At 43.6% G+C, this 14123-nt stretch overlaps 1 protein-coding gene across 1 annotated transcript in view; it reads left to right on the top strand.

Moving 5' to 3' along the window:
- Positions 1 to 14123, top strand: part of LOC134632818 (ras-related protein Rab-26) — a 144265-nt gene that overhangs the window by 110359 nt on the left and 19783 nt on the right. The window contains exons 6-8 of the mRNA XM_063481633.1: positions 5339 to 5404; positions 7392 to 7448; positions 8193 to 8269. Coding sequence (XP_063337703.1) covers positions 5339 to 5404; positions 7392 to 7448; positions 8193 to 8269 — 200 coding nt within the window. The remainder of the gene's footprint in view (positions 1 to 5338; positions 5405 to 7391; positions 7449 to 8192; positions 8270 to 14123) is intronic.

Raw genomic sequence — 14123 nt, 5'->3', positions numbered from 1 at the left:
TCGTCAGCCGGAGGGCCCGGGGAGCCCGTCCAGCCCCACGCCACTCCACCACCTGTGGCTCCATTGCCTGCAGCAGCTCCGCCGTCACCTGGTCTGGCTTCTGCTTCGCCTGATCCTGCTGGGGCGTCTGAACAGCCCGTCCGGCTTCCTGCCTTGTCGGGGCCCGCCAAGCCACGTCCAGGCCCGGGGCCCGCCAAGCCACGTCCAGGCCCGGGGCCCGCCAAGCCACATCACTGGCCACTTTCCAGGCCGTCAGCTGCACACCACTGCTGTCATGGGCGGCCTCCTGAACCGCTACGCCGCTGCCTTCCGCGCGGCCGGCCCCCTGAACATATAAACTGCGGGCTGTTATGTTGCCGCCCTCCAGGCCGGCCCCCTGATGGAAGACTGTATAAATTGTTGTGCCCTCGACCTCCGGGTCGGCCCCCTGAACTCATGAATTGTGGGCTGTTGTGTTACGGCCCTCCAGGCCGGCCCCCTGACCTATGTTTGGACTTTTTTTTTCATGTGCTCCAGTGTTTTCCTGTCAGCTGTTTTTGTTTCATGTTCTGGGCCCTCCGTCCTGGTCCCCCGCCGCCCGCCCGGGCTCGGTGGTCCGTTTTTTTTGGTTTGGGGCTGTCTGGAGCCAGCCCTTTGAGGGGGGGTGGTGTCATGGTCCTGGGTCGTGCGACCCAGTGTTTTGAGTTGTAGTTTATTTTGAGGTTTATCGTTTATGTTCATGAAGTTATTCCTGCTCATTTGTTATTTATATTGCCCTTGTGTTAAGTCTCCCTGGTTCATGTGTCATGTCTGCGTGGTTATGTTTAGTTCATGTCGTGTCTAATCTCCATGTTTCCTGTTTTACTTTGAAAGTCTGTATTCTATGTCAGTATATTCAGTTTCACTTCTCCTGTCCTGTCGTTAGGTTCATGTGTGTCAGTTGTGTTCCCATGTGTGGCCACTTCCCCTGATTATCCCTCATGTGTATTTAGTCTCTGTGTTTCTTGCAGTCTGTGTCGCGTCGTCTGTGTTATCTCCCCTACCCCTTGCCACAGTTTCCCAGCCATAGTCAGTCATCGTTTTGTTTATTGTTTTGCCATAGTTTAACTTCTCAGTAAGAGTCCTAGTCTTTGTTCAGGTTTCCCTCAGTTACTTTGTTGCCTTTTTTCTGTGAGTTTTCAGCCCTCAATAAAAGGCTCGCTTTTTGTTAAAGTCCAGTTTCGTCTCCTCGCCTCTGTCTGCTCTTGGGTCCTCTACTTACTCCACACGGTCTGCCCCGGCAGCCCGTGACACTTTACTGACTTATCAACTCACATTGGACTGCTTCACAAGTTTTACATCCTCCCCTTGTTAAATAGACATGGACACATTTCTATAGTTTTTAGTCATGTGACTGACTTTCTATCCTGGAAGGCAAAAAATGATTCCATCGTGATGGATAGTATGGACAGTCTGTAGTATTTTAGGACAAAAGTGTTTTAGGACAATAGGTATTTTAAGACTACATAAAATATCTATCAATGGAGAAAAAATGAAGATATGAAAAGAAACTACAAATTTTAGGTTGGGTGTTCCATATTCTGCCTCGGCAGCTTTGTTTAAATCCATGAAAATAGTCGTCTCTGCCAAAGCTCCAGTTTGATGACACTAGGTGTATGTTACAGAGAATTGCTCACCTTACGATGCTGTCAGGATGAAAGCTTTCAAAGTATGGGCCACTACTGAATGCAGTGGAGAAGCACAGATTGGTATGATTTGGCCTGTAAGGCAGGGTTAGGAGAGGTTAAGGTTCAAAGGGTGGCTGGAGGGCAAAGGACTGCAGTACTGACGTCATGTGAAAACTATGGATTGACACATGAGGTCAACAGTGGACTGACATCCTGCACTCACTACAGCTGAATGGTGGGAGGGGTAAGAAAACAGAATTAATTTGACTGCAATCTGATATCTACTGACCTCTGGTGGTGAGATTTTACACACTGTACCTTTAAAGCTACCCTCCTTTACGCCAAATTTATTGTGATTTGCTGACTCTCATAAACATCTGTATTATTAAGGATACCCTTTTCTCTTTGATGGCATACATTGTATGTATGCTAATAAATCAAGAGGAACACATTAATGACAACTAGTGCACTCAGCAGATGATAAATATCCATCTTCTGGGTGCTGATTAACGCTGTGCCAAAGCAGAAGACAAATGCATGACATATTCATCACTTTTATGCCAGGTCACACTGTTCCAATTAAAGGCACCAGTTGATTTGAAAATCTTTTAATCTGAATAGGGAAACATGTGCATGTAACCAAAGACCTTTTTGATTGCTTTTTATTTGCATCACCAGCACAGTTCTCTTCTTTGTTTTTGCAAATTAGTTTATCAGGTTTTATAAGGTAACACTGTCCTTCATGAAGAATGTTCTCTTCATAGTGTGTTGAGGAAAGACAGCATGCATCTTTTTTGTGGATGCTGCCATGAAGGACGTACCGCATGTCACCATTGTGCTGATGAAATGAATTCCCTTTTTATTTGACAACAGTGTAACCTTCGTGTTCTCCTCTTTCAGACAGCACAGATTTTTTTTAAATGTTGCACAAGCTCTCAGATTCTGCTCATAGTTATCCTTAGGCTTAATAGAAGACTCTCACAGTATCTTGCAGTCCTTTAGGATTGTCTGTGAACAGAAAATAAGAAAAGCTAATACAAATCTTGTGATCCTCTGTGGCTAATTATTAAGTATCTACACCCTCTTAAAAATTCACAACCTAAGAAAATCTGTAAGTTGGAAAAAACCGACTGGATTTAGATTTAATCACACAAAAGCCCATAGAATAGGGGTTAGTAATTACCACGACTGAAATGGTTTTCATAATCACCTGGGCTAATTGGAAACATGAAAGTAGGCCAGCTACACTGCATTACTGTAAATCATTATTGCCTGTGTTAATAATCCTATTTTCCTATGACCAAAAGGTATTCATAAGTTTGAGTTTTTGAAGTGGATGGGACTTTTGATAAAATCAAATAAAAGTAATAAATAAAATATACATCCTGTTTCTGGCAGAGACCACCTGCTAACAAACCTGCTGCTTTTTTATCTTTGGCTGATGAAAGGTTTATATTCATATGGATCCCAACAAAGAGCTTGGATTGGATTGCTCCTCCGGTTTCAAAATCACTCACAATACTTTAATGTATCTTATCTTTATATATTTGTATGTAGGTACTTCATGAGTTGCTAATGATTGCATCAATGTTATTGGTGGAAGGTTTCATGTCTCCTAATGCAAACATTGCAGAAGATTTAAAGAAAGACCATTTAAAGAAATCACTGACTTGAATTTTCAATTGATTTTCCAGCTCTTTGGCTTGTTACAAAGTTCAGATGTGTTAATTAGATGCTTCCTTTATTTAAGATGCAGAATATAGCTAGTTATTGTTGTCATCAAGGCTCCAAAATCATCAATCCCTGCAAATAAGTTAAACATAGAAAAACTGCTGTGGTGTAAGGGTGATGGACAGACTGAAAGAGCAGTTAAAATTGCAGCAGCAGCATTGGCATTTTAAAGGGGGAGATGGGAAAGTTCAAATCTTAAATAGACCAACAAATAGGGAGAGTGTTTGCTATATGATGTGAGGCTCACTGCCATCAGATTGCTGTCATAAATCACGGACAGAAGACGTTCCAACAAGGAAATATCATTATCATTATAAAAATTCAACAAGTGCACCTTGAAAGATAAGGGACAGCAGACGTCTGGGAGAAGAGTGGAACTCTTTCCGAATATGTCAGTATTTAAAAATTAAAATTAAAGTGTACATTTTAACAAAATTGCAGTATTTGTACTGTACAAATGACCAGTTCATGCAAATTATATTAGACACATCACATCTTTGACATATGACAGACACTGAATGCCATAGCCACCTATCAAATTAGTTACATTTGATAATGGTGTGATACACATACACAGCATATCTATGAGGTTGCAGCGATGCCTTTAAAAAGGATGTGCACCAGGAGTTATGTATTCATAACACCTGTCCACCGAAGCGCACAGAAGTTTCACATAAAGGCTCAGTGGTTGTCCAGTGTACTGAATAATAATTACAATGTACTGTTACTGTCAGTATTTCCAATTATATCGGACAGGATTTGTAGCCAGAGGCAAGCATCAGAGGCTGTCTGGTTTGGTGGTCTCGAACAAAGTTTCTGCTTTTTAAGAATAATATGGTCTTGTTGGCTTTCTTGAAGTGGCTGGCGTGAGAATTGGCTCCTCCTAGCCCTAGATTGTGTTTCTCAGTCAGAAAAGGTTTGCCCGTTCCTGGTTGAGGATGAACTGCTACTTTAAGCTGTTTATCTGTGTGGTCACACGTTTTTGGGAGAGAAAGCAGGAAATTGGCAGATGAATTTGGCCATCACCTTCACTAATCAAGTGATCTAGTTTTTGTCTTTTTGCCCTTTGTGATGTCCTGGTGGATCTACATTCTTATCCTAAGCTATGGGCAGAAACTGCATGCAGAAAAAATAAGGCTGCAGATGCAGAAATGGCAAGAACATTATTTCAAAGTGAGTCTGGGCTCAGCTGTTGTTCCTCCACATGGAAAAGAGCTAGTAGTTGAGATGGTTCTGCTGTTTGATTTGAATAGGGGCTAGGTGCCCTTTTTTTCAGGGTGTTTTGGATCATGTGAAACAAGGATATGTTAGATTATGTCTCTCGGCTGGTTTGGGAATGCCTTGATACGCTCAGCTTACTGAAATTTAAAGTTCTTCTCCTTGGTGGCTTACAACAAAGAAGGATTTGCCTATACTAATCACATCTCTCTCTGTCTTCTAGCCGCAGTCATCTTATTTCAGTCAGTTCTACTTGCTCACTTACATCTTCCGTTTGCACAAAAAAACTGAAATAATGTGGGATAGAAACATGCTTTTTCTTTGGTATACAAATGGCAACAGTTAAGTATGTAGGAAGATGTAGGAAATTAGATGCTGGTGTGCAGGAGTGAGAAACATTAAGGGCTTTTTAACCAAGCCAGCAAAAAGGGAAGTGACCACTGACCTGTAATTGGAAGGAGATGGATGGATAGACATAAACGAAAAGAGAAAAGGGGCAAAGAGGGGACGATCTAGAGGAGGGAGAAGGGGAGGACAAGATGAAGTAAGAGCAGCAACCAACAAATTAATCTTTTCTTTCCCTTTCTCCTTCTCAGTGAATTCATTCGTCTCCTCTGTCAGTAGTCTTTATCTCCTATCCCACCCCTCGATCAGTCCTATCTCCTCTGAACAACCCGTTTTTCCTGCTCATCCTCTCCTGTTCTGAATTTCTTCACCACTCTTTGCTCTATTTCCATCTCCAGGCATGGCTGACAGAGATTCATGAATACGCCCAGCAGGATGTGGTCGTCATGCTGCTGGGCAACAAGGTGAGACCTTGTTGCCAACACTGGGAGATAGATGGACAGATGGACTCATAGAGGGTGGGAAGAAGGGATCACAGGAGGTATAGTAGGGCCTTGAGCCAGAGTGTAATGGATATGCACGAAAGCAGGGGAAAAGCAGTTTATTTCATTTTTTATAGAAATGTTTTTCCAATGTCACAATTTTTCAGTGGTTACATCATTATATCAGAACAAAGCAAAACAATGCACATTATTAAAGCTTAACTAATCAATAGTTCACATTAATACTAGCAACTAATCAAGTCGCTTTGAGCGTGACATTAAGTGGTTGCTCATATTGATGAATGGAAAGATTTACAGCTTTAATGAGCTTTTTAGCATTGTTTGATTTTAGCCTTCAAATTTATGGTTTTACTATCTGGAGCTGCTGTACACAGTGGAACACTGGAACACTTAACAATCAGCAAAGCTAGACATTTAACATAACCAGCCAAAAACAGAAAAATAAAATGTTTTGCTCAGGAGTTAGTGGCAACAGTGGAAGCTTCAAGAAGAGTTAGTTGATATATTCATATTCTTTCTTCTGCAGTCACACAAGAGAAAACAGTAGTTGCAGACTGTAACATGACCAAAATGATTCTAACTATGTGCAGTTAACTTGTGATCTCATTGGTTTGAAATGGTTGCTCTGAAGAAACAATGCACAGTCTGTTGCAGGCTTCAAACTGACTTTGGTGTGTCAAAGCAGCAATAAAATGGCAATAGGATGGAGTCAGTCTGCAATAAGTTTGTCATTGAATGGGGTCACGTTGGCAGTTACCTGCAATCTGTTTAAACCATTAACTTTGATAAACTGACAAGAATTACAAATCTGTTACCAACTAAATGCACAAAAATTCCCATTAAACAGAAATTCACATTAACTACTTACATTTAGAGTCTAGACAGAACCTCATAGATTTGAAACAAGAATTCATAAATTCTTCCACAAATAGTAATGTAGTTGCTGCAGGGTAGCAATTTAACTGCAATATGCGCACATTAACCTTGCGATTATGTAGTGATATAACCAGAACACAACCTGTTTAATCGAGTACCCTATTGCAAAGACATGCATTACAGATGGGTTGTGCTTATCAGCGCAGACTGACTCAGATTGATTGCAACATATAAATTAGATGGCAGTTATTTGTAAACCTTGGCTAATCTGTCTTAGAGGGATTTCAGTCAATCTGAGTCAGACAGGTTGCCTCCCACTCCTGCCTCGTATTTAAAAGTGATCACTCTGAGGTTGATGGTTGCATCACCAACATCTGGGCAACCAGTTATTAGCTGCAAGAACTTGCAGTGAGCCTCCAACAGCAAAAACACCCAAACAACTACCAATTTTTGCTAAATTGCAAGAAGGCTATTGTCCTGTTTTTACTGTAGCGTGACTAAGGTTTACATTAGTCACAATGAATGGCAAGTATCTTTTTCTGTTCAGTATCTAATTGTTCAGTAACATACTTGCTGTAGACTTAGTTTTTAGACTGTAAATTCCACTTTTATCAGCTCTATTTACAGTAACAGCATTTTCTGTAAACCCTAGAATTATTAAGCTAGCTACTAGCCAATACTGAAAGTCGAATATTATATATTAAATAGCCATGAAGTTGCTAAAAAAATAAAAGAATATAATGTAAATAAAAGCTTTATGTTCAGAGACGTGTATCCACTCAATTAATAAACCTAATTTTTCTTCCAGTTAGGTCATTGTGTTCTCATACCGACTTGCTAATATGGTAACTAGATTAGCAGAGCTAACTAAATAGCAACAGTTCCAGTTAAATTGTGCTTGTTATAGAGTTGCTTGCTTCAAGCATCTAAGACAAGGAGGGTCAGAGTCTCTTTATTTTTTATGCTTATTAAAAAACATATTTTGTCATTAGGACCAACTACACTAAAGACACTGTGAGAAGAATATAAGTGACAGTTTCTGATTCTGTGCTGTCTGTCCCATATGTTCTAGGCTGACGTGACACATGACAGGGTGGTGAAGCGAGAAGAGGGGGAGAAACTGGCAAAGGTGAGCTTTCTATAACACACACTTGTGCCTATACACATAGCACACATAACGTTTGACACATGTAACAAGAATAAAAAATACTTACTATACTTAATCCGCTCATGCAGCAAAGTTGACCCTGAAATTCTCTCCCCCTACCCCTACACCCACCCCGTATGGCTTGTGCGTCTTGATTAGTGCGTGCAATTATGTATTCATACAGGCACATAATGTTGTTATTGTTTGGAATAAATGACGGGGGCTTGCTAACTTAATTTTCCAGGCCGTTTCGCTCAGATAAGCTCTGAGAGGCGTGTTAGAGAAGGCTAAATATGAAGTGGTATGAGTAGTGTGGCAGACGCACAGCAGCTGTCAAGGTAACAAACTCAGCAGGAATATTGAGATATTCACACGTACACGGAATGAGATTGCTTCACCTGGGAGCATCTCTCATCGACCACATTCTGCATTCTCGCTCGTTTTCCAAATTACAACAAAATGAGGAGAAAATTAGTTTTGAAAGCCAGGAACCTCAGTAGCCATCACAAGTATTTTTGAAATATTAGTATTGATCATCAACCCTCTCATCCCTCCCCAGGTGTCATAAACCCCTCCGCACGAATATGCTTCCAATCTTAAATTAATCATAAGTCTAATTTTTCTGCAATTTAGGTCGTTATGTCCTCACAGTAAAAGACAGAAGTGTGGCACGGCCACACACACACACATACACCCACACCTGACAAGATATTTTTCTGTATGCAGGAATTTGGAGTGCCGTTTATGGAGACAAGTGCAAAATCTGGACTGAATGTCGAGCTGGCGTTCACTGCTGTGGCCAGGTGAGTCTCAGCACAACAACACAAATATTAGATCCCAGAGGGAGATTAGACGTGATCATAAAGCAAGCATATGCAACTTAAGGAGTAACTTTTGCTCATTTGACTACACTAAGTGGTTTTCCATTTTAAGTTTTGCCCAAATTTGGCTGATTTAGAAAGCATTTGCTGTGTAACTGATGTTACTGAGTTACTTTGACTTTTTTCAGACTGCTCTTAATAGCACCACGTTTACCTCCACTTCTACCCAAAGCACTTAGACCTTTTAGACCCAGGATTTTTTTTTTAATGCAAGCAAGTACGACCTTTTGTTGTATCACTTTCCACCTGATTCTAAAGATGGACAAAAATGATTTATTTATGAAAAGGAGACACCTTTTTAACATCACATGTCAATGTTTGACCATACAAAAAAAAACTACAGTCTGCCAAGTGCCATTTATTCTTAAAAGCAAACAGCTTTTTCATGTAAAGAAAGGAACATGATTTAAGTCATACGTTACAAATGGGGCAATTGAGACTATGGTTGAAAAGACGTGAGCAGTATCAGCAAAATGGATTCAAAATGCCTGAAATACTAGACATAAAGTAAATGCAATACAAGCTACTGCCAAGATTGATCACAGTATAACTAAATTGGTAAAACGACTGAAATAAAAGGGCACTTATTCTACTCTTATTGTGCAATTGCAACGTGCGGTGGAGATGAAGCCAGCCGCGGAGGTGTGCAGGTGGATAGCGAATGAGCAACAGCTTCTGACTTTCCAAAAGTACTCATTTATTTACAATATCAAAAATAAAGGTGCCACCTCTACCACACATTACTAAAGAGCACACTAGTCCGCGTACACACGGGAGCATCCATTACAGGGAGAGTACGAAGAAGAACAAAAAAAAGGGGGTGACACACCAGCCATGAGACAGGAGGCGCCGCCATGTGGTGATACACTGCATTACAATAGCAACTGTTACATAGTCCCCCCTGGTGAGAAAAAGGCTGTCCTCAGCCGTACACAGCTGAAAAAGCACACACACCACACCTAACAGAACCCTATACATAGAGGTTACAGCTAAGATTGGCGCACACACACAGGGCAAAAGACCATTTAAAAATTAATTTGGTGAAAGTAAGATGAATATGTACAGTGGAAAATCAGTTTTCTTAGTTTTTTCACTTTTTTTTTTTTTGTAAATGCCAAGAATGAACCTTAACGCACTAAAGAGCCATAAAACTGGATTAAGTAGAGCAAACAGAAACATCTACATAGCATGACTCAAAATAGCAATGCAACAAGACAGCATCAAACAGGTTTAACCAAAACATTTCACTTCAGATCAAGCCTGGTTGTGTGAAAATCATTAGTCCATCTTTTGTTGCTCCAGCCAGACGTAATTCTGGGGCAACGTCTGGGCCTGACATTGTAATGTCCACCAGCAGCTGGGTGCTGAACAGATCTGGGTGAAAGACTGTCTGAAACAGCGCCCACACCAGAAGAAGAGTCAATGTCCGGTAAATCAAAGGTGAATGGCTCAGAGTCAATGTCAGTGTCTGCAGGGGGCCAGGGTGGGCCTGAGAGTCAGAGTTCAGATCCTCTGCGGTCTCTCTCCCAGCAGGAGATGAAACAGAATGTTCTTTGGAAGTGAGAGAGTCCCAGGTATGGAACGGTTGCATGTTCACAACATGATAAACACCTGCATCCACGCCGGAGTCCACCCAAGCGAGCCTGTAATTAACATCACTGAGTCTCTGAGATACACACAATGGTCCCTCAAACAGTGGTGCAAGTTTAGCAGTAAAGTTAGACTGAGCGTCTGACCTGGGGTGCGTCTTAACTCTCACAAGGTCACCAACACGAAACGTGGCATGTCGATGTCTCAAGTCATAGTAATGTTTTTGTCTGTCATGGCTATAGTCCAGAGCTGCTTTGGCGTGGTCGTGAGCTTCCTGTAGGGAGGCTCTCAGAGTCTCAGGGTAAGCTACACCCGGTTCATCAACACCTGTTGTAGAAGGCTGAGTGATAAGGCCAAGCGGGGTGTCTAACTCACGACCATAAAGCATCATGGCAGGAGTCATACCTGTACTGTCATGGGGGGCGGTACGCAGAGCAAAGCAAATCTGAGGGAGAAACTTGTCCCATGATGTGTGTTTGTCACCTACATAAGCGCAGATCGCAGTTTTCAGAGTCCGATTGACACGTTCAGTAGCATTCGTCTGAGGGTGATAAGCCGTAGTGAGTCTGTGCACCGAGCCTAAGGCAGAAACAACATGTTCAAAAAGCTCACTCACAAAAGGGGACCCTCTGTCAGAAATCAGGTAAGTGGGTGTACCATGCCTAGCAAAAATGTCAGTGACAAATTTACCAGCTGCTACCTGAGATGTAGCTTCTTTGACAGCACTGGCTTCGACCCATTTAGTCAAATAGTCAATAAACACGATCAAATATGCATTACCAGCAGGGGTGCGGGGCAGTGGTCCAACAAAATCCACACCAACATACTCCCAGGGTTTCTGGGGGACAATGGGAACCATAAGACCGGCTGCTTTTTTCTGACTTGGCTTGGTGAGTTGGCACACTGAGCATGAAGTCACATAGCGCTTCACATCAGCAGCCATTTTGGGCCAAAAGAACCTAAAGCGCAGTCTAGCCAGTGTCTTAGAAACACCCAAGTGACCTGCCGTGGGGTGGTCGTGGTAATAGTCCAGCAAGGTGCCTCTCATGGAAGTAGGGGCAAACAGTTTCAGCTCTTTCAAAGGGTGCAAAGCACATGTGGACTTGGGGTCTCTGTAATACAAAAGAGAGTCATACACAACATACTGCAACAAGGTGGCACTGTCCGAGCTGTTCAGAGAGTCTGCTTCAATGTCTCTGAGGAGTGGACCTGTGACGTGATCATCTAGCTGCAGCTGTCTCAATTGTGAACGGTCAGCCAGAATGACGGGGGGCAGAGTACGAATGTCCAGGCTGCCCATGACAGCATGATCTGGTAAAAGATCCGTCGGCCTGTCAGAGGTCAGAGGCAAAGGGTTGCGTGAAAGTGCGTCAGGAACTTTGTTTTGTGCACCAGGTTTGTGCACTATTGTGAAATCAAAGTCCTGCAAACGAAGTGACCAGCGGGCGAGTCGGCCCGTTGGGTTTTGACGAGACATGAGCCACCTGAGACTGTTGTGGTCAGTGAAGATAGTAACATGAACACCTTCAACATATGGGCGGAAGTGTTCCAGGGCCCATATCACAGCAAGGCACTCCTTCTCTGAAGTGCAGTAGGGGAGTTCAGCTTTGTGAAGGGAGCGACTAGCAAAAGCCACAACATACTCACGACCCTTGTCATCCTTTTGCATCAACGCCGCCCCAAGACCAATGTCACATGCATCAGCGTGAATGGAAAAGGGACGGTTGAAGTCTGGAAATGACAGGATCGGGGCTGATGTGACATGGTCTTTCAAAGTGTCCATGGCTCTTTGACAGCTGTCGTCCCAGTGGAAAGCATTGTCCTTTCTGGTGATGGCGTGAAGAGGTTCAGCATGGCGGGCATAATTCTGAATGAAGCGCCGATAATAGCCAGTCAAGCCAAGGAACTGACGGACGTGTTTCACTGAGGCTGGGGTATCAAACTCCTTGACCGCCTTTACTTTGTCTGGATCGGGTTTAACACCTGATGATGTGATGCGGTACCCGAGAAAGGTGAATTCATCGAGGCAGAATTGGCACTTTTTGAGCTTCAAGGACAAGCCAGCAGCCTGGAGTCTGCCCAGCACCTCCTCAAGATCCACCAAGTGCTGTTCAAAGGTAGGTGAGGCGATAACAATGTCATCCAGGTAGACTGCGCACGTTTTGTAAATGAGGCCAGCAAGCACAGAGTTCATGAGCCTCTGAAAAGTTGCAGGCGCGTTGCAGAGCCCAAAGGGCAGCACCCGGAACTGGAAGAGACCGCAGTGAGAGATGAAGGCAGTTTTAGGCTTGGAGTCTTCTGCTACAGCAACCTGCCAATAGCCTCGCGCTAAGTCCAATGTCGTGACAAACTTTCCCCGCGCCAGAAAGTCCAGAGACTCATCCACACGAGGCAGGGGATAAGAGTCTTTTCGGGTAACTTGGTTGAGCCCTCGAAAGTCTACACAAAACCTTGGTTCCGTGGCCGCTCTATTGACAATGACTACAGGAGCTGCCCAAGGGCTTGTGGAAGGTTCAATGATGTTGTCCTTCAACATTTGTTGCACTTGTTCTTCAATCACACGTTTCTTAGCAGGTGACGTGCGATAGGGTGGGAGATTGACAGGTGTTGCATTGCCAGTCTCTATGGCGTGTTCAGTGAGAGCCGTTCGACCAAGATGACCATCAAACAAGGAGCTAAACTTGCTGAGCAGATTGAGTAAAGCATCCTTGTCGCTCTCTGAGAGACTTGCTTCAGACAGTTTGGCTGTTAAGTCTGAGCGAATTAAGTCCAAAGACATCAGTGTTCCAGGCGAATGCGAGTAATCATTTGGAAGGTCCTCTTCATCGTCTGCGAGTGGGCAGGGGATGTCCTCAATGCAGACTGTTCTAGTGGGAATGTGAATAGAAACAGAAGCTCTTGCCATAAAATCCATTCCCAGAATGAAAGGAGAAGACAAATCTGGTATTATTGCAAAACGCTGGTAAAAGTTCTTGTTCATGAATCCAATATTGAGCCAAATAACACCCTCAGGGATGCAGGGAGCATTATTGGCGAGGTTAACTGCAGGACCATTCCACCCACTTGTGTTTCTAGGGTAAGAGTCATTTACTTGAATGAGATCTGGTCGTACAGCTGAGAGGGAAGCGCCCGTGTCGAGGGTAGCATCCACAGATGAAGCATTGAAGTTCACTTTCGTTCTTAGTGGGGTATTCCAGTGGACTTGTGAAAAATTGTCTTCCAAGTGTCCAAGACTGTGTCCACCCTGCAGTGAATGGGGCATGTGAGGCTCCGTTAGTAACTGGGGGAAGGTTGGCCTCTGTGAAATGTCCTCCCCCCCCTGTAGTTTCCCGACTGCTTGTATTGCGACTGGGATGCAGTGCTGCTTAATTCCAACCTTTCGTGGCCTGGGTCAGAGGGGCCAGGCACCGGCAATGGCTGGACCGGGCCATGCCTAGCGGAGTTCGAGGGTCGTTGTGGTAAATGAGGTTGGGTGTTACAGTTTGGGCAGGTGCGTGTAGTGAACCCTGGCTGAGAGCATTTGAAGCAGTAAGGTTCAGGCTTATAGTTTTCTTTGCCACTCGAAGGAGGCTGCGGTCTATGTGGTCCAAGCACTGAGTGAAGCTCATGAGCACGCAGCAGCAGGTCCATTACAGAAGTGACATTAGCGCCATACAGGGCAACTCTGTATTTTTCAAGAGCATGTTTACTAATTAGGTCGATTCTGTCTTTTTCAGGTGGAGGGCTCTTCAGTTTATCAAACTCACTCAACATGTGGGCAACAAAGGTTGGGAGCGGTTCATCCTGAGCCTGAACACGATCCAATATCCCTCTCAGGATGCGTTCTTGGCTGTCGGAGGGCAGAAAAACTGTCTTAAACAGTTGACAGAATTGAGCCCATGACGTGATGTGGGAGCTCAATGCCTTGAACCATTTCCCGGGCTCTTTTGCAAGAAAGTGTGGCAGTTCGTTTAGCAATTGCCCATCGGTTAGGTTCAATGAGGCTTTGTATGTGCCAACTGCATTTAACCAGTCCTCAGGTTGCACTTTGTCATCCCCAGCATACACAGGAGGCTCCAGTTTGGCGTGATGTAAAGCTGCCGCAATCACTCTGGAAGTGCTGCTGAGCTCGAGTGAGTGAGATGGGAGGAAAGGATTTGTAGGTTGAAATGGGTTGCTGGGCAGGAACGGATTGGTACTGTTGGTG

Source organism: Pelmatolapia mariae, linkage group LG8, assembly GCF_036321145.2.
Source record: "Pelmatolapia mariae isolate MD_Pm_ZW linkage group LG8, Pm_UMD_F_2, whole genome shotgun sequence".
Lineage (NCBI taxonomy): Eukaryota > Metazoa > Chordata > Actinopteri > Cichliformes > Cichlidae > Pelmatolapia > Pelmatolapia mariae.
This window is presented reverse-complemented; position numbering and strand designations above follow the sequence as displayed.